The sequence below is a fragment of the Chelonia mydas genome, chromosome 5 (assembly GCF_015237465.2).
Source record: "Chelonia mydas isolate rCheMyd1 chromosome 5, rCheMyd1.pri.v2, whole genome shotgun sequence".
NCBI classification, from domain to species: Eukaryota; Metazoa; Chordata; order Testudines; family Cheloniidae; genus Chelonia; species Chelonia mydas.
Genome location: NC_051245.2, coordinates 6,505,581 through 6,527,789, shown reverse-complemented (window position 1 = coordinate 6,527,789; position 22,209 = coordinate 6,505,581). Strand labels below are relative to the sequence as shown.

Sequence of the window (22,209 nt, the reverse complement as noted above, 5' to 3'; positions counted from 1 at the left end):
TTTGCGGAGCAATTAGAATAAATCTAGACAGTTATGAAATACTTTCCGAAAGCGGGGCCGGGGGGTGGAGAGGGGGGCAGGGGGGAACCAACTTTGCTGTTCAACCGAGACTAAGCAAAAATAATGGAGAGGGAATCAACCTGGCTGGACTGCAGGGTAAAAGGAGACCAGGGCAGGTTAGAGGAAAGGGCTATGGAGGTCCTAAATATATAACTACTCAAGTCACTGGTGGGTGGAGTGGCAAGAATGAGAAGGGCTAGCCATAGAAGATACAAACAAAGGAGCATGCTGTATATCCCTCTTACAAGGTCAGATGCTTTAGCATTAACATGTTTGATGCTAGCATTATCTCTCTCGCTCTGCCACAGCCCGTGCAAAAGAGGAAGGAAGGCTGTTTGCAGCAGAGCCTTTAGGAGGGATTCTGGCCATCTCAGAAATCCTCCTTTGTTCTCCCTGGGAGCAAAAAGCTACAGTAGCAATCCTGCTACTGTTTCAGCAGGTTCTTCGCTGGGCCTGACTGGGGACCTCTGCTGGCCAGGTGCAGGGGGCAAAGGGCTCACCTCACCCCCCACCCATTGGGCCTCCACCAGCGCTGCACCCCCCAGCCACATGGTCGGGAAGGAAGGGAGCGAGGGGTTCCTTGCCCAGTCTCCCCACCCCAGCCCTATTACTTCCTTCTTTTAACTGTTCTGCATTCTTGTTGCCTGCTCTTAAATAGCCACTGTGTTCTGCATATGCAGAAAACCCTGCTGCTCAAAGGAGCACGCTAAAAACCCAACGGCACGAGTAGGGGATCTGTGGGCTCCGTTGTTAATTGCACTTCTCTCTCTCTGTTTTTCCTTGCAGATGAACAGACCAATCCAGGTGAAGCCAGCGGACAGCGAAAGCCGAGGAGGTAGTTGACTACATTGCTCTCAGCCACTGCGCTAAGTTTAATTGTTGTCTCTGGCTTCTCTCAGGCAATGCGCTGATCAATTAGCAGCGTAATCACTGCCAAAGAAATTCCCTCTGCAGCAAAGATTCTCTTTATTAAATCTCCTTTCCTTCGTCTCACTTTCCTCATATTCAATTATTATTTGATTTTAAAAGGCAGGCAGGTGCCAGCGATTGCCTGGGAAACAAATAACTGCCTTGTTAAGAAATGAAGCATCAGGCACTGACTTATCAAAGTTTAACGGCATTGACAGCAACTTGTCTCTTGCAGACCGTGCTCTGCCATTAGGCCAAACTGCAACGATGGTTCAGTTGGGTTAGAACACTGTGTCTCCAGCCCTCATGTTTCACTGTGGTGACTAAACGTGGATGGAAGCTTCTCTGCCTATGGAGAAAGCAAACTTATTCTGAGATATTTCCTGCACCTGTACCGGTGTAGCATCACGAACATACCATCTAAACTAGATTCTCAGCTCAGTGACACGGAGTTACCCTGGATTTGCACACGAGTAACTGAGATCAGAATCTGCCCCTGACCCATATCCAAGTCCCTTATTTAGTGACCACTCAGTGGGTCACCCCAAATGGGTTGCCTCCATTAGGTAGTTTTCAAACAAAATTGTGTTGGAAGCTTGGAGATGCTTCACTGGGCTTCCCTAAAACAGGAAGTTGTCTGTCAGATGTGGTCCCAGCACAGATTTCATTGTATACAGAAGGGTTATGTAGGCCAAGGACTCTTTGTTATTCAGTGTTATGTATTTATCAGACTCTATGGTATGGCTACATCTCTCTGTTTCTATCTACATGATGGTTTCTTCCTACTCCAGTCAAATCTCTTCCTTTTCCTTTAATTGAAATAAGAGGTTGATATTGTTGATCACACTACCAATAAGGGTGTCAAGGACAGCTTGCATAGTGCATGCTAGTGATTATAGAATCAGTATCAGTGTCTGAATAGGCCAGAGTTTTCTGTTAATAATAATCTGGTTCTTCTCTGGGTAAAAACTCTTTGGGCCATTTTTCATTAATGTAAATTGCCTCTTTCTATGGGCAACGATTGAATTATCCAGCAACAGTTGTCTAAAGTGAATGAAGCAAATCACAATAAAAGATCAGAAGTTATGTTCTTTTTAGTCAAAAGATTGAGAGATCCAGTGGTTTGATCAAATACAACCAGAGGCTGAAATTCACCAGTGGCTGGATTCAACTGGAAGGCATAGATGACGACCTGGCATTATGAAATGGTGGAACTGGTGGGTTGACAGAGATTCCATAAGATTGGTTATCTTATGGTGTAATAGTGTCGGATGGGAGTCTCTGGAATAACTCCACTACTGTGTAATCAAATTCAGGAATCAACCTTGCACTATTGGAGTCTGAGGGGCTACTCCTATGAACAAAGCAAGATTTGGGAATGGCATATTCCAATGGTATCGATTAGGAATGGTCGTGTCCCGTTTCTTTCATTCAGCAAAGGCAAATTTAAAAACCGTCTCTCAGATCCTCAGCTAGTGTAGAACAATGGAATGTCATGGTTTTCAATGGAGATATGTCGATTTATGCCCCAGCTAACGATCTGGGCCCATATCTCCATCTGAATTGGCATGCCCAGGGCACTTGTCAAATGATGACCTCCTGGATCAGCTGCCTGGCAGACAGCTGGGGCCAGATGCACATTCCGGCACAGCCCAAGATGACAGCGTGTGTGAAGGGGTGGTCTTTTGTCTGCTTAATTAGACACACCAAAAAATAATAATTAGGCCAGCCAGTTTGCTTAGTGCCTCCAAATCACTCCCTTTTATGCAGATCGCTAATAGCAGACACATGCCTGGCTTTCTAGAATGGGTTTTAAGCCTCTCTTGCCAGCAGCTGCTTTCAGGAAGGTGGGTTTGAACTGCAAAGTACATCGGTGGCTGTTTAAATCATCTTTACCCATCACACCGACAATCGCCTCCCCGCTGTATTTTTAGCTAATTATCTCCCCTCTCCCACCCTCTATCCTTGTTTATTGTGTCTCTCTGCCAGGATCATAAGATGGGGCCCAAGCATTTGGCATTGAAATGAAAGCCACGTTGTCCAAATTCCCCACTGACAAGCTGCTTCTGGGCTAGGGAAGTTGCAGGACAACATGACTCAAGGGCAACTATGGGAAAAAAGAACAATGGGCACCCAGGGGAGGCATTGTATGAAAACTTAGACTCCTTGTGAGCCCACTGGTTAAAGCAGGCACAGCAAGCAGAATGCTAAGGAGGAGTCCGTGTATCTTAGGCGCACATCAAAAGGCATCATTAGGGCTGCAAGATAAAGGTCAACTTCAACAACAAAGAAACTTAAGTTATAGCTATAATACACAGCACGTGTGCCCTGTTTGAAGAGGAGAGGGACTGGCTCTAACCCACAGCTGTATAGCAAAAGCCCCTGACTTTCCCAAAGTCCACCAGATACACATGACACTCCTTTCCACCCCCCGGGCTCTGGGGAAGTGTTTGGTGCCCTGTCATAGCATTACAGGGAGAACAAAGTGCTGTTTTACCAGGTAGTTCACCGGGATGCCTTTACAGAAGGCGATCCCTGTGAAATGAGGTCTTGTTCTCTGTTGTGATGGACACATGAGTTCAGAGCAGATAAGAAGCCCTGCATTTCCCCCAATCCTTCACCCTAAAATTGATACAAACCTGAACCCAGAATCTACTCCGAGAGAGGAAGAAGTCTGGTTCATATCATACTGCATTGGTTTTGCATTTTTCACTCCCACCTCTGTACCTTTTTGTTTTCCTTTCCTTTCTTTGGATGTGTTTAAAAACACTCCCATTAAAATATTTTGGCGTCTGGTTTGGAAGATGACAGCACTTTTCAGTACTCTTTGTTATTTTCATTAGCCTAAGTGCCCATCAAATTAGAAATACATGATTTTTTAAGTTATATTTTTCTTGGGAAAGCAATGGTTTAAATCAGAGGGGGAAAGTGTTTTGCAAATGTCACAAGAGTTTTAAGAATTTCCTGAAATTCAGAATTTAATAGAGTGTGGAATCCTTTCTACAGAATTCTTAGTGAGGGGTCAAATAACTTATTGAAAGGTTATCATTTTTATTACATTCTCTATCAGGTTTTATCCAGGGTAAAATCAATAGGTCTCTGTAGGAAATTAGTCGGCCTAGACATTATTCTAAAACTTAGCACAAAACCCTGGTTTCATAGAAGTCAATTGCAAAACTCACCTTTACAGCTGTGATGTCAGGATTTCACCCCATAGTAGAGATTGTAATAGATCATCACCATAGCTAACGTAATTCTCCAGGGAAAGGGGATAACTCCCTGCTAAGGTCTGTCATTGTGAAAACATCCCTATTGAAGTGTTAGCAGTTTCTATTCATTTCTACGGGACTTTTGCGTTAAGACAGGAGATTCTGGCTTCTAACCCCACGTTCCGCCCTAAAGAAAAGTGGCAAAGTTAACCAAAGTTTTCCAAATCTCAGGAAAAGTTTTAGGTGTGGTAAGTGATTTGGGGGAAAAGTTTTGAACCAGTTCTTATTTTATCCTGACATTCCCCCGTCTCTAGCACTGACTAGACATTTTGGCTGCAGCACTTGCTGTTAACTTGGAATAAACCCAGCCTCTAGATTCCCCTGGCTTGTATTGGGCAAAAGATTTTTAAACACAAAGGACTCTTCTTCCACTCCAGTTGCTCTGTTAGTGATGTGTAGATGGATTGTTCCCTCCCAGAGCTGATAAAAAGGATCCATATAGGATAACATGCTAAAAGAGAGATAAACAATGTGATACACTGACCCAATGTTACTCTCTGAATGAAAAGACCCTGGGAGTGGTGTCAGGAGATCTCCTGGGCCTTATGTAAGATTCACAGGAAATTGCTAGACTAAACAAAACAAAAAGCAAGTTAAATAAAGTCCAAAGGTGGTTGAGAGTTGAAAGGTAGCAGTGCCCTGCAGAGAGGGATTAGAGGGTTTTGCAAGTGAGTCTCCATTTAATTCCATGACAGTGTTTTCTGCACGCAAGGCATCACAGAACAAACACCTCTCTCTCTCTCTGGCTTTCCTGGATGAAAGATGTGATGGCAGCTGCTGTAAAGTTTTGATTGCCATGAATTTACCATGACTTGCATGATTTCATTATTTGGGGAGGCGAATGTCCCTCTAATCAGAATGGTTTCCCTGTAAACAGTTGCTGGAAAATAGAGGGGTGGAGGGTAGATTCCTTTCCATAAACTAGTTTTGAAGCAGCCTGGTTATGAACTATTTAGTTTTCCTTATGCTTCGTTCTGATTCATCCTAGTTCTTGGGTAAAATGGCTTTACAGCTACCCATGGCTTGATGTTCATTCAAGGTAAGCAGTACATTTTTGAGCATGCAGGTGGAATATTACTGTAACATTCAAGAATAATTTGAACTTGTCCGTGCAATTTCAGCCATGGATCTCGAAGCACTTGTCAAACCTTATGGACCTGATTGCCCCGTGCCATGGGAAACCCAATGAAATGGGGGATAAAGAGGAGGAAATCTCAGGGCAAATCTTCTGTTCTGTTGAGGGTGGGTGGTGCCTATGTGCATCTTCCCGCTGGATTTCCTTAAAGAGAAGCCACCTTGCAAGCTGGGAAGGGGGCTGTGGAAGTGTCACCCTTGCTCCATAATGCCAGTGGACAGAGAGGGGCAAGCCTTCCAGTTCCGGCACCTGGCCAACAGACGCTCTTCCTAGACTGACCACTCCCCCCTCTCACACTGATCCCCAGACTCACGCAGAGCCATCTGGGGGAAGAGAGGAAGCTCTGATGCGGAAGGCAGCTAAGCCCCCTTTTCATGCATGATGAGGGAGATCCATGCTGAGCAGATCTCAAGGGCTTGATGGGGGCCATTGTTAATTCTCATGACACCCCCATGAACTCAATAACAGTCATCACAGTCCTTTTACACTGAGAGAAACTGAGGCATGGTGTGACTTGCCTATTGTCATCCAGTGAGTGAGGGCCTCCCTGTCTCTTGCTCTGACCACTGTAGACATGACTTTCATTAAGGACCAATATTACTGTCAGCTTTGTACATGTATGAAGAACTGGTAACAGCTCCAGGACTGGGAATCAGAACTCCTGGGTTCCATTCCTGCTTTTGCCACCCACTTGCTGTCTGACCTTGGACACGTAACATCCCTGGGCCTCAGTTTGCCCTGGATCCTCATCCCAGGCTATATCGGTTTAAACAAAATCTCATTGACGCTCTTATGCTCACTGCTTTGAAAGATGATGTCCACGTCTTTGCAAACGGCATCTCCTTTTCCCCATATATCCCCTCCTCCAGACCTTTGCCCCAAACAAGACTTTCTTACAGGAGGAAGCAAAAAAAGAAAACATCTATTCGTTGCATATTCAATACTGCACAATAACATGGGGCTGAGTTGCAGTATTACTGCATGATGGGGAGAAAACAAGACAAAGAAAAGGCTGTTTAAAAATAATCTAGTAGGGGCTGCTTTAAAGAAATCCAGTGGGATGAAAGGAGAAGATAAAATAATGAGTCACAGGGGGAAAGGAGCCTGATACTAGGCTCCGGGTGCGATTCCGTGGGCAGGAATCTGGTCTCTAGTGGGGGGCATGTGCCAAGCCCCATTTGCAGGGTGAAAACAGTGGGGACAGTACTAAAGGGGATTGTGGCACTGCTGGAGATGTCACTCTGCAGAGAGTTTAAACCAAGGTCTCTGCCCTCAGTGTTTGGCAGCTGTTGAGTGCAGTGACGGGACATGGTTTTTTTCAGTCACATTATCCTGTAGTGCTTCACCAAGGAGTTACAGAGAGGCTAAGTGACTTGCCCAAGTTGGGAGGGGTGAGGACTGTTAGGGGGCTTATTCCTTCACCCACTTACTTCCCTGGTCCTTCTCGCATGAACAGAGAGCAACAATTCCCGAAGTCCAAAGGTGCAAACAATTTGATGTTTATTGGGGTGAACTTCCAGCAAGCATGATTCCAGTTTCCTTCCTTAGTATCCTCCTTCCCAGCTCTGACACCACAGAGCCTTACACCTGTGTCCCTGTTCCCATTCCTGCCCTTAGCCAAACATGATTCCAATTCCCCATCCCCATTCCCTGTTCCTATTTCCCCCTTCAGCAAAACATGCTTCCAATTTCCTTACCCCCATTCCCTGTTCCCATTTCCCCTCCCCACACCCACCCCCCCACTTCCTGATTGACTGCAGACTATATCGTAAAACTTGAGTTCTGCTTAGCTATACCTTAACCAATCATTTTCCTGAAATTTAACTAACCAATCCTAACATATTGTAACATGATTATGTAACCAATTATATCCCACCACCTTAATTAGTTTACACCCAGCAAAATTAATTATACAGCAGACAGAAACAATCACAGAACCAGACAGAGATTATACAGACAAACAATAGCAAAGTGGGAACTGTAATGACAAAACAATACAGAAGTGAGGATTTCACATCCCAGCTATTGATAAGTGAGTTCTTGCCAGACAGGATGCTATCAAACTAAGTTTCCTTTTACATTTTCTAGGCACTTCCCTTTCTCTGGAGGCGATAGGCATTATCAGGACAGGACTGTATTCCTAACAGCCCAATTGCACCTTCTTTCAATGTGACTAGTTTGGGATGTGAGGAGGTGACCGTTCGCTTCCCAGCTTATGGCTGCCTCTGCTGCTTAGCCAAAGGCCTTAGCCTAAGAACAGGGCCTCAGACTGTCACAGTAAGAGAAGGCCCTTACTCTCGCAGACAGTGATTTTGATTCTTTCTTTTATACCTCTAACTAGCCAAGTGATAAGAATACACCTAAATTCTTAGAGTACAGGCCTTTACTTCTATATCCTAACAAGGACATCACGTGCAGACGTACCCAAACTAGTTTGATTTCGTGAGATCAAAGCTCGCTCAATTCACAACTGCAGTGGCATGTGTCTATGTACCCACGACCCTGAGTGGGCAGGACGAGCCCATGCTGTAAACCAACTGCTATTGTTACTAGATCAGAATTAGCCGGGGTATGTCTATGTGTGCGGCAATCACACCTCCCAGTTGCAATGTAGAAATACCCAAAGGTAGAGAACCAGGGTTAGACCCTAGATTGCTTGATCAACCCACTAAAAATGACTGGACCTTCTGGATCCGAAACTCAGTGAAATCAAAAGGAATCTTTCCTTTGATCTCATTGAGCTATGGAGTAGACTCGCTTTGCCTAGGAGAAGTTAGAGATTCTGTGGTATTTTCCCTGTAGAGTTAGGATAACCCTGACCTGGCATCCCATTTTGCACTGAAATTGTTTCTAGTGGCACATGTGGCTCTCCGTGGGACTTTGATTAAGGTCACCGGGCAACAAACATCTCCCTCCTTGCTGTAGAAACCTAAGAGTAGGTCCTCATGCCTGGGAGGGAGCTATTGCTAAACGCACAGGACCGAATTCTCAAAACCAGGCTAAACGCAAGAGCAAACAGGTACCTGGGCATGCATATTATTCAGCATGCCTCTGGATGATTCTTTTCAGTGCCTCCACAGTCCCCTCACTATCAGTTAAAACATCACATGTGTGTCTGAGATAGCGGGCCCTGAAAAGCGTTATATGCAGAGATCTTATATTTTGATGCATTGCTTGGATTATTGTAACGATCAGTGCATTACATTCCACCCTCACCTATCAAGCTATGTCTCGGGGACATATGACTGCATTCTCTCACCCCGGAAATGGATAGATAGATTCCTACCAATGGTATCAGGTTCCAGAGGGGGAGCCGGGTTAGTCTGTATCAGTAAAAACAACGAGGAGTCCTTGTGGCACCTTCGAGACTAGCACATTTATTTGGGCATCAGCTTGCGTGGGCTCTATTTTTCACTCCATGCATCTGATGAAGTGAGTTTTAGCCCACGAAAGCTTATTCCCAAATACATTGTGAGTCTCTAAGGTGCCACAAGGACTCTGCATTGTTTTTAAGCAGTGGTAACTGGATCAGACCCATAGCACATAATTGTCTGTACATTAAAGTTACGTGTACTAAGGAGTGTATTTTTAAACCAAATATTAAAGGAATAAAAGAATAAAAACATTTTTCATGAATTTTAAGTAGCTTTATAAGAGGGCACATAGGGTATGTCTACACTGCAATTAGACACCCACGGCTGGCCCATGTCAGCTGAGGGGCTCGGGCTAATGGGCTGTTTAATTGCAGTGTAGATGTTTGAGATCGACCTGCAGCCCAAACTCTGGGACCCTCCCACCTCCCAGGGTCCTGGAGCTTCGTCTCCAGCCCTAGTCTGAACATGTAGACTGCAGTTATAAAGCCCCTTAACCCGAGCCCTTCGAGCTCGAGTCAGCTGGCACGGGTCAGCAGTGGGGTTTCAATTGCAGTGTAGACAAACCCTCAGTCTGCATAAGAGAACTCACAGAGCAGCATGGTCCAGTGTATCACATGCTCAAGAGACCAGGAGTCCATTCCCGGCTCTGCCACTGACTTGCTGGATGACCTTCAGCAAGTCACTTAACCTCCCACCCTTTGCATTTCTTGTCTATTTAGATTATAATTGTTGATGGGTAGGGACTGCCTCACACTTCAGGGATGCACAGCTCCCAGCACCATGGGGTTGGCCGAAGCATGTAGGTGTTACCATAATACAAATGATATTGAAAATAATGTACATGGGAGTAGAACTTAGGGACTGTGAATGGCCAGCCTTTCAGCTGTGCGGAGCAATGCGGGCCACCAATTCATGCATGGACATTTGAGGTCTTTTTAACAATAGGACAATGACAAACTACCCGGGGGGGGGGGAGGAAACAAAGGTTCAAGTGACAAAAAATGTAACCTTATAAAATTCCACCTCTGTAAACACAACTCAACACCCTAGTTGAACTTGGGGACACATTACAATCCTGGTAACTTTGTAACGTAAAGGTTGCTTGTCAATGAGTTATTATACGGCATTAATAATGCATTTATAGCCATGTTTCACAATTAATTTGCAAAGTATTTATGGCACAGAACAATTGGAATGCATTAGTATAATCACTCCGAGTGCATTGGCTTTATTGCAAGGGCTTTGCTCATCATTCTAATTGGCTTGTTATTACACAGAGATGTAATAACCCCTCTCTGCATAGTTGTTTATAGCACATCAATAGCAAACACATTCCCTTTATTGGAAGTGATGTGTGTTTTATTATAATATAGCCAAATAAGTGCAATCCTTGTAGATGAATGAGGTTGCTAATGAATTGGCTCCCTGAACAGTTGAAAAAGCAAACCTGTTGTTATATATTTTGCTATCTGAGGTATAATTGTAGTTATGGTTACAGCGGTCTTCTTTAAAAATGAAAAGTCACAATGGAGTTTTTTTTTTTCTTTTCAGTGCTCAAGAGAGAAGGTTTGTTTGGCTCTTGCTTGTAATTTACAAAATACAAGACTATGGTTGAAATTTTCAAAGCCTCTTCATAGGAACTGGGTCATTTAGGCAGCTCTGAAACTCTCATCCTATATAAGTATATCTACCATTAATGTATTATTTTATACCTGCACAGAAGTGATGATCCACAGTGAGAGCTAGAAACCAGGATCTCTCATCTCAAAAATACAACTTGTCACTTGAGCTGAAGGAGAATCTCTGTTTGCTTTAGTAGCATTGGGGCTTGTAGCCTTTGTGGTTCACCAGCCACTAGGGGGTGATAGAACCACAAACACTACAGCGGACCTGACATTCCACTTCATAAGGGGCAGAAATGCAGATACAAGCTTCCCATGTTACACTTTCTCATATACTGTCTCTTTCATTACCATGGTATAAACCACAGCTGTAGAACTAGTAGAAAAATGCTATCCATTTTCCATTAACAAAAATGAATTAAATGAAACATCAGCGCTCCATCCAAAACTGCGGCAGTATTTTTTGGTTCATTGGCTAAATGAAAACGGAAACATTTAGTTTTCTGTTTTTGAAAACTGAAAAAAAATCTTTTTTTTTTCATGAATAATTTTCAGTTCTATTTTTTCATCAAAAACCTGGAAAATGTTTACTTTTTCAAAAATGAAAATCTTCCCCAATAGCTTTTTTTACAGTAAAAAAAAGCCATTTTTCATCCACATAATGTTTTAGTAAATATAATTCTCACCAGCAGCATAAGCGATCATCTCCAATGGGTGTTCATTATTAAAACTTTTCAAAACAAAGTTCAGGAAAGGAAAAGTTTTTTTTAAAAAACCCTGTTTTTAAAAGATGACCAAAATGTTGTTTTACTTTTGTGTATTATTTATTTTGGGGTAGCTATTTTAAAGTAAATCTTTAATTTACCTGAAAGTTAATTTCTTTTTTCTGAGCATGAATATGGAACAAATAGCACTCTCCCTTCTACACATAAGCTGAATACAGTCATTAAAACAGGAAGAATTTGGAAACAGTAGCATATTCACTGCAAAAGTCCACTCTTTGCTCTGAGGGTAATGAATGCCCCATATTTGCCCTCAGGGGCTGTGTTCATGCCTAACTCATTCACTAATCAATGTGGATAATATTGTTGAACTGTATGCAAAGCAAACTTTGTGCACCATCTTGGAGAACAAACAGGTTTGATGGTGGGCTGATTTCTTGTAGATGACACAGCAGAGGTTGTGGAGTAGCTCTACGCATGCAAATCCAAAGGTGACGAAAGCAGTTCCATCATCTGGTTTCTCTCCCAAGAAGATATCTTAGCTCTCAAAATGACAATCCATTTTTACTTTGGATCCATGTTTTTAAAAAGTACCCACCAAGCGAAGCATTAATTATGGGGCTCTAATTCCTTCAGGAAGCTCCAGTGAAGCACTCACGCTTCTGTCTCGCAGTTGATATCACCAGGCCCCCACAACTGAATTATAGCCCCTATCATTCATAGCTGCTTGGTTTTGATTCTGTATGTCATCCATGTTTCCTCCTTGGCATATATATGGCCTCCCTTAACTCATCAGGGAAACTGACCTTGTCTATGTACAGAGGCTTTGTCAGTATAGCTTTGCCAGCAGAGCCCCCTAGTGGAGATGCAGTGTAAGCTGACGGTAGAAGTTCTGTTGCCATAGCTACACCACCTCCCGGAACGACATTAGCTAAGCCGACAGAAGCTCTCTTCAGTTGGCCTAGTTGTGTCCACAACAGGGGTTGTGCTGGTATGGCTATGTTGGCTGTGGGGGGTGATTTTTTTCCCCACACACTTTTCCGACACAGCTAGGCCAGCAAAATGTTGTAGTGCAATCTACGCCTCAGATCCAGTGTCTTACTTAGCTAAGTAGCCAGCACTTTGTGCATGCTCTGGAAGCACCACCCTGTTCCTGGCTAGGTAGGTTTGACAGTGATGTGGGTTTAACATGGACATCATTAAAGAAGGGCCTGAACCCAGATCCCAAGTCTGAAAGTAACACCCTGGCTTAGCGCACATGGTTATGTCTCCCTCTAGTGTCTTGCTCCTATGACTCTAAAAGCCTGATGCTCACAGCTCATAAAGTTACTCACTTAGTACTCAAGTACTAAGGAGCATGTGCTTTTGGACCCTGATTCAGTAAGGTACTTAAGCATGGGCCTGACTTTAAGCACCTGGGTAGTCTCACTGAAGTCAATGGGACCACTTACATGCTTACAGTTAGCCACATGCCGAAGAACTTTGCAGAAGTGGGGCCTTGATGAGGAGGACTTGTGTCCTGTCCATGCTGACAACTTGTAGTGCCTGGTCACAAGTCTGTTAGATGGAAACCATGGAGACGTGCGTGCTTGAACCTGGACCATGCTGTGATTTCCATGCTTCTGTCTTCCAGCACAGCTGAGCTGTGGGAAGGACCCAGGCTTGTTTTAGTGAGCCTTAAATAAACAGAACCTTGTATAATCTGGCACTTTACAGATATTCAAGCCTTCATAGAAGGTGGGGGCTGTGTATAGACAAGTCTGATATTCAGGCCATTGTAGCAGGTGCTCAGCTCTTCCTGGAGCCATTTGCTTGGGTGCAAATCCTTAACTTTCCTGGGTAATCCACATTCTTTTTTAAAAGTGCATTTTAATATGGTGCAGACACCAGGAAAGATCTGAACAGTACTTGGTGCCCTCTGTTGTTTGCAAAGAGATTTAGAATTGAGCAATTTAAAATAAGACCATCTCAGTCCTGCAATCTTAAAGCGGGCTAAACTGTCATTGATTTGAGTGGGGGTTTTACTGTGTGATGACTGAAGAGTCTTTCCCCTTCGCTACAAATGACAGATACCTGTTCAGAGCCTAGATTATAGGATCAGGATTTATGACAAGTTTTGAGACTCACAAGGTGCCATAGGGCAAAAATACTTCCCCCCCTGTGGTCTGCACTGCAGAGCTCTGTTGCTGTATAATCTGCACAGTGCACGCGAACTCATTTGGGGGCAGATTTTTAGAATTTAGCCCTCCGAGCTCCTTGATAAATTGGATAGCGCTATGAGCAACATGTGTTACTTTTACCCAAAGACAGTCTGGGCTTTACAGATCCCTAATGTACTGGGAATCATGAAACCTGGATTCTTATTCCTGCTTCTGTCACGGGCCTGCTGGGTGCCTCTGGACAAGTGACTTCTTTCTGTGCCTCAGTATCCCCACCTGTAGAATGAAGATAATGATACTGATCTGTGTGAAGTGCTTTGAGATCTGCAGATGATACACAGCTTTAAAAAGCAGGCAGGGAATAAGTTAGGTTAGCCTTAACAACGAAGGGGTGATCTTACCATTCTTACTGCCAATACAAATTCACTGAGTGAACCAGGCATCATTAGAGACATTGAGTTCTTGACCCAAGGAATCACATGTTGTTTATAAGAAATGTTCAGCTGTCTTACTTACAAAGCACCTTGCATTATCCAAGCTGAAAAAAATCATCATAATCATATTTACTTTTCCCGATCAATGCTTTTCTTTAGTGAGGTGCAATTTTTGCATCCCATTCAGCTTGAGCAATGAAAGTAAACTGGTCAGTATCCCTTTAAAGTCCGTTGCAATTTCTATTTTTTTTTCTGTTCCATTATTTTTAATGTCTTACGCCACGTTGACACTTTGGTAATGTAAATCACGGTAACTCCAGTGGGAGCTGCTGCTGGCATAGCTGAGACTAGACTATAGCCCAGTGGAACTACTCAGATAAGTAAAGTTACTCACGTGCATCAGAACTGAGCCCTTAGTGGGGCGGGGTGGGGGGGGGGTTGTAGCGCTGAATGCTTTTTGTAGGCATGCACGACCCGCACAGTTCCTCCTGCCCATGAAAATGTTGTCTGACTGGTAATTAATTCCCCAAATCTTTAGTTTATCCATCTCATGAGTCACTGAAGAATGGCCAGATGCATTGATTATAAACCACAAACACTGAAGCTTGCAAGTAGCCATTCAATTAAGTCGAAATTATGCTGCCACAATGTAAGACACATTTGATTTGTTTCTCCTGATGCTCATTATTTTATTTTATTTTAAATATGGATAACAAGGACAAGGGGTGGGAGACCAGCCCAGGAATCCCAGCCCGATGGAATGAAAATGATGTGATTTAAATAAGGCCTCATTAGAGATGGGTCTAAACCAAGCTACTATCCCCACGCCCTGCATCAGAATTATTGTTATATTTTATTTGTATTGCAGTAATGACTGGCAGCCCGAATCATGGGGCAGGACCCTATTTTGCTAGGTGCTGTACAGAACAAAAAGATGGTCCTGGCCCTAAAGAGGTTACAGTCTAAGTCTAAGAAAAGAAACCATAGGTGGAGACGGACAGATGAGGGAACACAAGGAGACAGTGACACAGGAACGGTCAGTGGGATGGGCAGTGGTCTCAACATACCGTCTACCTAAACTTTGTCAAGTTTTTGTAGGTGTCATGGGAAAGAAGGGTTTTGAGAAGGACTGTGAAGGAGGATAATGAGGTAGTGCAGTGGGTATCAAGTGTGAGGACTGGAGCAGCTTGGGCGAAAGCACAAAATACAAGAACACCTTAGAACTCTGGCGAAGCGCAAATCCTGATCCAAATTTGGTCATTTCCCCATGTCTGTGATGAGCTGAATTTATCCCTCTCCCCTGGAATATTTGGATCAAGCTCTTGAACTAAACTTGGGATCATGGACCTATCTCTAGACATTACAGGAAACCTGATTTTTGATTAGGAAGGATGGGTAGACTGATTTGGCTCAGGCAAGAACTGAGTGGGAACTTCTACCAACACCAGATCGGAACAAAAATGTTTCTTGAAGTTCAAAGCTCTTTGGTTTCCTCCACATTTGTGTTCACGTGACTCTGTGCTTTCTCCTCTTGGCCAGGACTATAAGAGGAAGGGCCAGAACACTGCTATTCTCTGTACTTCTGGCTGGACTGGAGGAACACAAAATTCCTAGATTAATAGCTTTTAAGGCCAGAAGGAATCTGTAGATTCCTCAACCTGTCCCTGAGATCTCCCTGACACCAGTTTAGGAAAGCAGCAAGCCAGTTCCTGGTTTCAAAAATTTTGAGAAACACTGTTGTAGATCATCTAGTCAGACTTCCTGCACTACATAGTCAAATTTGCATTTGATGAAAGCATAAAGAAATCAAAACAGAAAACTACTCTTCTGAGGTTTCCTGCTCAACTAGGAGATCAAAGAGTTAGAAATAAGTTTGGTTGAACTTCATCTGAAGTTTGGTTCTTTCTCTGAACCATCTCCGGTAAGCTTTTCCTCACACTCATCACACCTAGCACACATTTTGATTAATCACAAGCCATTTTAGTGATGAAATCTGAATAACAATTAGAGCTGGTAGCATATTTTTCCCCTCAAAGTCTTTATTTTGGTCAAAATGTCTCCATGTTTTCATAAACCAATCAAACAAAAAAGCCCAGAAAGTGAAAACACAATATGTTTTCAGTGACAATTGTGAGTTTCCAGCTTAAGTATTCAGGTTTGTGGTTCAGCTGCTATTCAAAATGTTTGGTCTTCAGTTTTCAGAACCCTGACTTGGTTTTATCAAAAATGGGTCTCTGGAACCACCATTTTTTTCCAGTTTCAGGTTTTCATCAAATAAGCAAAAATATTGTTTTCCGGGGAAATTTAAAACCAAACGTTTTTCAGAAGTTCCTGTGAAAAAGAATTGGTCTTTTTCCACCGGTCCTAATAGTAATCCTTTGTCCTTCCCATCTGATGATCTCAAAGGGCTTTAAAGACACTGGTGAATTAAACACCACAATACCCTTAAATGCTAGGGAAGCGAAGTAGTATTCCCATTTTATAGATAGGAAAACTAAGGCACGGACATATTAAGGGACTTCTCTATGGTTACACAGGAAGTCCGTGGGCAGAGCAGAAAATACAACCCAGATCTCTTGTCTCCTACTCTTGTGCCTTAAACATAGAACCATTTTTCGCCTTCCTCTGCAGCGTGGGGCACGGGTCACTTGCTGCAAGATTGTCTGCACCTTGAAGTCTTTAAACTACGATTTGAGGACTTCAGTAGCTCAGACATAAGTTGGGGGTTTGTTACAGATATGGGTGGGTGAGATTCCGTGGCCTGTGTTGTGCAGGAGGACAGACTAGACGATCATAGTGGTCTCTTCTGACCTTAAAGTCTATGATTCTATGATTCCTTTGTCCCCTCCCCTCCACAGAATGGCACTGTTACTATATTAAGAGAACTGACACCTTCTCAACACCACCAGAGTATTTAAAATTGGTGAACAGACAATGTAGGGACAATTCTGTATTTGCCAAGCAAACCAGCAGGTCTTTGTGGTCTCTAATTTCTAAGATTCTTCTGACTCCAAGCAAAGAAAGTGGTGGAAATTTATGAAAAATGGCTGTCATGATCTACCACTATAAATGATCTCGGCTTTGTAACACTATAGCAGTTCAACACAGATCAAGAATAGGGCTATGTAGCAGTAGGGGTGTCTGGTGTGGGCTGCTGTGTTAAAACTAACCTGGACAAAGCACTAAAAAATATACTGTGGGGGAATAATCCTGTGCTGAGATATGGGGACAGTCAGAGGATGATTTTTTTCGGTCTAATATCTGTGATTTTTATGAATCTCCATTAATATAGCAACGCCACTGAATCCTGATCTCTATATCTCCATGCATCAGGTTACGCAGTTCGTTCTGCATGCTCAAAAGCTAATGACCCAGATGGGCTCTCCCTCACTCCACTTGCCAATGATAACATCTGGGCAGTGCTTTTCTTGCCTCCCAGAAGGTTCATTTACAAACTCAGCTGAGACAGGTGTGCTGTCCCCATTACCTCCCACTGCAGTTTCTGGCCAAGGTTAGCCTGGGCCCACAGGGGCTGAAAGGAACCAGGGTGAAGAAATCCTGCATCACATTGAGCTTTACCTGACCATCTAACCAGGAAAGGCTTCATTTCTCAGACATTAGTAACACATTGACCTTTAACAACATCACAAGCCTTCACTCTCTTTAAAGCATTATATTTTCCCTTGGGGAAAAAGCGCGTCGCTAAGGGTTGCAATCAGCAGTGGATCATAAGGCTGGCTGTGCTATTCAATTGCCCTGACTGATTTCGGATCCATTTATGTCTAGCCTTTTTTAAAAAAAAAAATCTCAAATCTAAAAACAGAAGTGACCAGGCTGGGAGTGACATGTGAGGAACAGATTGCACCTTTAGAAAGTAGTTAGCAGAAGGGGATTAGCTTTGCAGCCTATTATTTATTAATTAAAGGCAGACACCTTATTTATACCAATGCTGATGACATTAATCCATGCCCGTGCTTTGGGACTGCATTATCCCTCCGGTCTCCTAGCGTTGTAATGATTTTGATTAAGCTGTTGCATGACTTGGTGCTATTCTTTCCTTTCTACCTCACCTTCCCTTTGCTATGATTCAAGAAGGAGGATGGCCTAGTGTTCTGGGAACTTACCCTGGACTTTAGAGACCTAAGTTCAAGTCCTTGATGTACCACAGGCTTCCTGTGTGACTGAAAAAGGGGAAACTTCCCTACCTCACAGGGGTGTTGTCAGGGTAAGGACTCTGAGATGCCGTGGAAATGAAAGCCATATAAGTACCTTAGACAGACGCAATTGAGCTACCAAGACTATCTTATCCATGTCCACCTCTCTACTTTGTACACAGACAAGTTAGCCTCCCTGATTCATGGCAGATAGCTCTGTCAGAGAAGTATCCAAAATCCATTTAATCTGGGACATGGAAACCCAGCTCAAGATTCATAAGAATAATTATTTTTGGCTTATTATAATTATTTTTGAGTGCCAAGAAACACGCTAGATAGCTCAGAAACCATGTCAAGTTGCACTTCCTGACCTGTGATCTAAACCGAACCGAATGCAACAAGCGTGCATCACAAGCAATCAAGAGGAGAGAGGAGGGACCAGAGAAATCGACACAATTTGGCTGAGAACCCAAGCCATCAGTGCGAATGTGCCTTGCGTTGGGACGTGTTGGGACATTGGTGAAGGCCCGTGTGTCACTAGTGTCTGCAGAATGATGTCTGGAGATTACTGCAATAGCAGAAGACTGGACTTGGTGACCCAGCAGCTCCCTTCCAGTCCTATGCACTTATGAAACGTTTTCTGTACATTCGTACAGCACCTAGCACAATGGGGCTCGGGTGCTAGTTGGGGACTTTAGGCGCAATTGTAATACACATAATAACAATAAGGGGGAAGGAAGGGAAAGGGAACAATATTACGGCCAACTCCTTGTTGTTTTATCGAGTGACTCAGAAAGCCTGGGTGCAGCTTGATGGGTCTGTTAGAAGAGGGACTGGGTCTATTGAAAATGGATCCACAAAACTTGCATTTGGTTCTGAGCTGGGACTTCGGACACCCCAAGTTTCAGAGGCCTGGGATTTTGCTTCAGGACTGTGTAAAACAAGAACCTGCAAACTGGCCATAGAGCATGGGGTACTTATGGGCTGCTATTCGAATGTGATTGCACCCCAGTCATGTATGTTGGTTAGAAATTCCTGGAATAATGAAGATTATTTAGCCTTTTCTGTTGCTCCTGCCCAGGTCTAATTCTAAGGTATAATAGAAAAATTGGCTACATTTTTTCCAAAGCCATTTCATCCATCCCTTAGTGTACTGTCCTTTAATTCTGTAAAGAACTTGAGATGGGACACAGCTGCCAATTTAGGATCCAGGCCTGGCTGCAAACCTTCCCCAGATTGGAGGATGGGTAGATCTGGGTTTTTCTTTGTCAGTTGTAAAACTGGAAATGGAGGTCATGAGCAGTTGCTCAGTATTCAGAGGCTATTCAGATCTAGAATTTGCTTTCCGGCCCATCTCTAGTCAACACGTTGGTATCTGAACATTAAAAGGAAGAGTCATTTTCCTTGGCATATTCTTCCCTGGATATGGATTGTTTTGATACTATGGTAACGCTGCAGTACAAATATTGTATTGTGTTGTATTAATGGATAGATACGCCACTGTAGCTACCATTAGCATCAGTATTCCTTGATGAATAGAAAGGTGGATGCAGATGCCAAGGTGTGCACATTTCTGCTTCTTGGATGTTTGTTAGTTAAGGGCTTTTAGGAACAATTATGATTGAAAATCCATGGCTGTAGTTTGTAAAGAGAGAAATAAAATAGCTCACGGGCTTTGCTGTAATTAACTTCGTTCCCACTATTTATTAGTGAAAAGAAAGGATGCTAAAATGTACTGGCGTTGAATACAACCCATGTTGTGATAAGCTGGTCCTTCTAATTCAGTGGTGTGGCCTGTTAGCCAATTGCATCCTGCAGATTTCTAAAAGAGTTCCCTTATCTATAGTGTACAGACACAACCTAAGGAGAGCCAGATTTTCCTCTACATCTGAGCCACAGTCACTCCAGGGCAGGGGAGCGTCAACAAGCTAGTTATGGGTCCCTGATCCTGGTCTATGCTGGCTCCAACCTCAGTATGAATTAGAGCAGCCTTGGGACCGCTCTAACATATGTTAGGTTTGTGAGCAGCAGGTGTAACCAAGTTGCCACACAACCTCATCCTGCCTCAATAATGCCCTTTGCTAGGGAGGGAGATGTTTGCACAGGAAACAGCTCTGTTGGCTTTATGTCAACACATAATTCCCAATTGCTGAATGGAATTTTCTGGTGGCTAGTTACAGTCAGATCATAACATAAGAATGGCCCTACTGGGTCAGACCAAAGGTGCATCTAGCCCACTATCCTGTCTTCGGACAGTGGCCAATGCCAGGTGCCCCAGAGGGAATGAACAGAACAGGTCATCATTGAGTGATCCATCCCCTGTCACCCATTCCCAGCTTCTGGGAATGAGAATCTGGCCTGCAGACTACAGACCGTGTTTCATATTGATCCAAGCATCATTGTATTAGACATTGTAGCCTGCAGTCTGCATGGGCTGCACATTTGTATTGAAGATGGAAGCTTCTGCAATTTGCCATTTAAATGCTGCGTAAGGGAGTCCTGCCAAGTCGGGCAAACTTTGGACACCCTGACCAAAGCATATGAAAAACCACAGTGATGAGCATACTATAAATGCTTAGATGGATTAGATTTGACCCGGGGTTCTCAAACCATAGAACACTTGCTGGTGACCAGCAGAGAGCCGTATGACCATCTGGTCATGACTCATTATCCTTCCATGACAAATAGCTAAAATACATTCAATATTTTCCTAACAGTAAGCTTTCCATGAAAACAAGTGCTGTAATTACCCAGGGAACATTTTGTGATCACGAATGGCGGGGTGAGGGGCGTCTACAGAGATGAGCTGGGGGTAGAACTGAAAACAATCTTGGCACATGAAACCATTGAGAGCTTGGCCCAAAGCCCATTGGGGTCAATGTGGAGCTTCCCAGTGACTCTAATGGGCATTGGATCAGGCCCCCTACTGAAGATTTGCTTTAGAGAAACACAAAGAAAGGACCCTTCAAATAACCGTCAGCTTGATGCAGATTTGCTTATAGTCACGTTGCAGGGTGTCAAGCCAAATATTTAAAAAGCCTGAGGCATCGTCTACAATGTGAAACCATCGAAACAAACACAAAGGGATTCAAAACGGTTACAAAGGGAGCAAACGGGAAGATTTATTCGAGACAATCTTTCCGGGCACAAAGGCTGTCGCGCGTGCCTTAGCAGGGCCAGATGAGACGTCCAGACAATTAGCACCTTTTACCGTTGAATGTATCCATTCATTTCACCGGGGAACCTGCTGCCTAATTTATTTGGAGCTGAGATGTGAACTGAGGCAGATTACCCTCCGAAAGCGTGGCCATTGCATAGGCAAACCGGGAGGCTTTTTGGCGACTCGGTGTTAACAAGACTGTCTGAAGAATTAGCCCAGGGCTGTGGAGGGCTGAGTGCAGACTTTACAAAAGGAATCCACCTTGCCCGTTCCTTTGAGAGATGCAGCGCCCACCAGGTGCTACTTGTATATTTTAAATGTTGAAGTCCTGGTGATCTCCACAGCGAGAGACTCCCAGCTATGAATGTGCTTCAAATGTTAAACCTTAGCGGCAACCTTGTTAAACCCAACCTTCCGATCCCTTACCGGGCCCCTGGCAAAGGGCAGAAGAGAGGTTGATTTCATACAAATGCATCTGGTCTGGTGTAAAATATAGAAAAACAGGGTCTTTCCTCCCACCTCTACCATCACAGCAGTGTGCCACGGGTTAAGAAGGGCCACAGATATTTTTTAAATGGCCTGTAGAAGGAGAATAGCCCAACCCAACCTTTGTTTGTGGGTTTTTATTTGGAATGAGCTGCATGCTGAGCATTTTACTGTGCATTTCCAGGGTTGCAGTTAGGATAGACTATAACTGATAAGCTAGCTATGACCCTGCTATATGGGAGATAATAATGCCTAGCGCTTATCCCGCATGTGTCATTAGTAGATCTCAACGTGCCTTATAAAGGAGGATCACGATCATTATCCCCCATTTTACAGTTGGGGAAACTGAGGCACAAATACTTGCCCAAGGTCAGTCAGAAGGCTAGGCTAGTAGCAGATCCAGGACTAGAACCCAGGTCTTCTGAGTCTCAGGACAGTGTTCTATCCACTAGGGAATGCTGCCTTTGACTTCCAGTTCTGCTCAATTGTACTCCTTTCTCCCCTACCCCTGGGCTTGTGGTGCTAATAGGAATATGGCAAAGAGAGCGCACTCACCCTCTCTTCATGCATTAGAATATGCCTCATCTTGCTCAGTAGCTGCTCCTTTGGACGAACGGGGAACAGCCCTGATGGGTGCAGAAAGGTGTCCCATCTAGCCCTGACCTATCTTGACCTTTAGGACATTGTCCCTGTGGCAGAGGAATGCTTCTCAGCTGCCTCTGCGA

The 22,209-nt window shown here is 43.8% G+C and overlaps 1 protein-coding gene across 16 annotated transcripts in view; it reads left to right on the top strand.

Moving 5' to 3' along the window:
- The window catches only part of CELF4 (CUGBP Elav-like family member 4), an 870,133-nt gene that overhangs the window by 460,197 nt on the left and 387,727 nt on the right, over positions 1-22,209 (top strand). For all 16 annotated transcript variants that reach the window (XR_006291039.1, XR_006291038.1, XR_006291040.1 and 13 more), the window contains exon 3: positions 847-895. Coding sequence is in view for 13 of the 16 variants with exons in the window: in XM_043547126.1 (XP_043403061.1) it covers positions 847-895 (49 nt within the window). In the remaining 3 variants the exon portion in view is untranslated. The remainder of the gene's footprint in view (positions 1-846; positions 896-22,209) is intronic.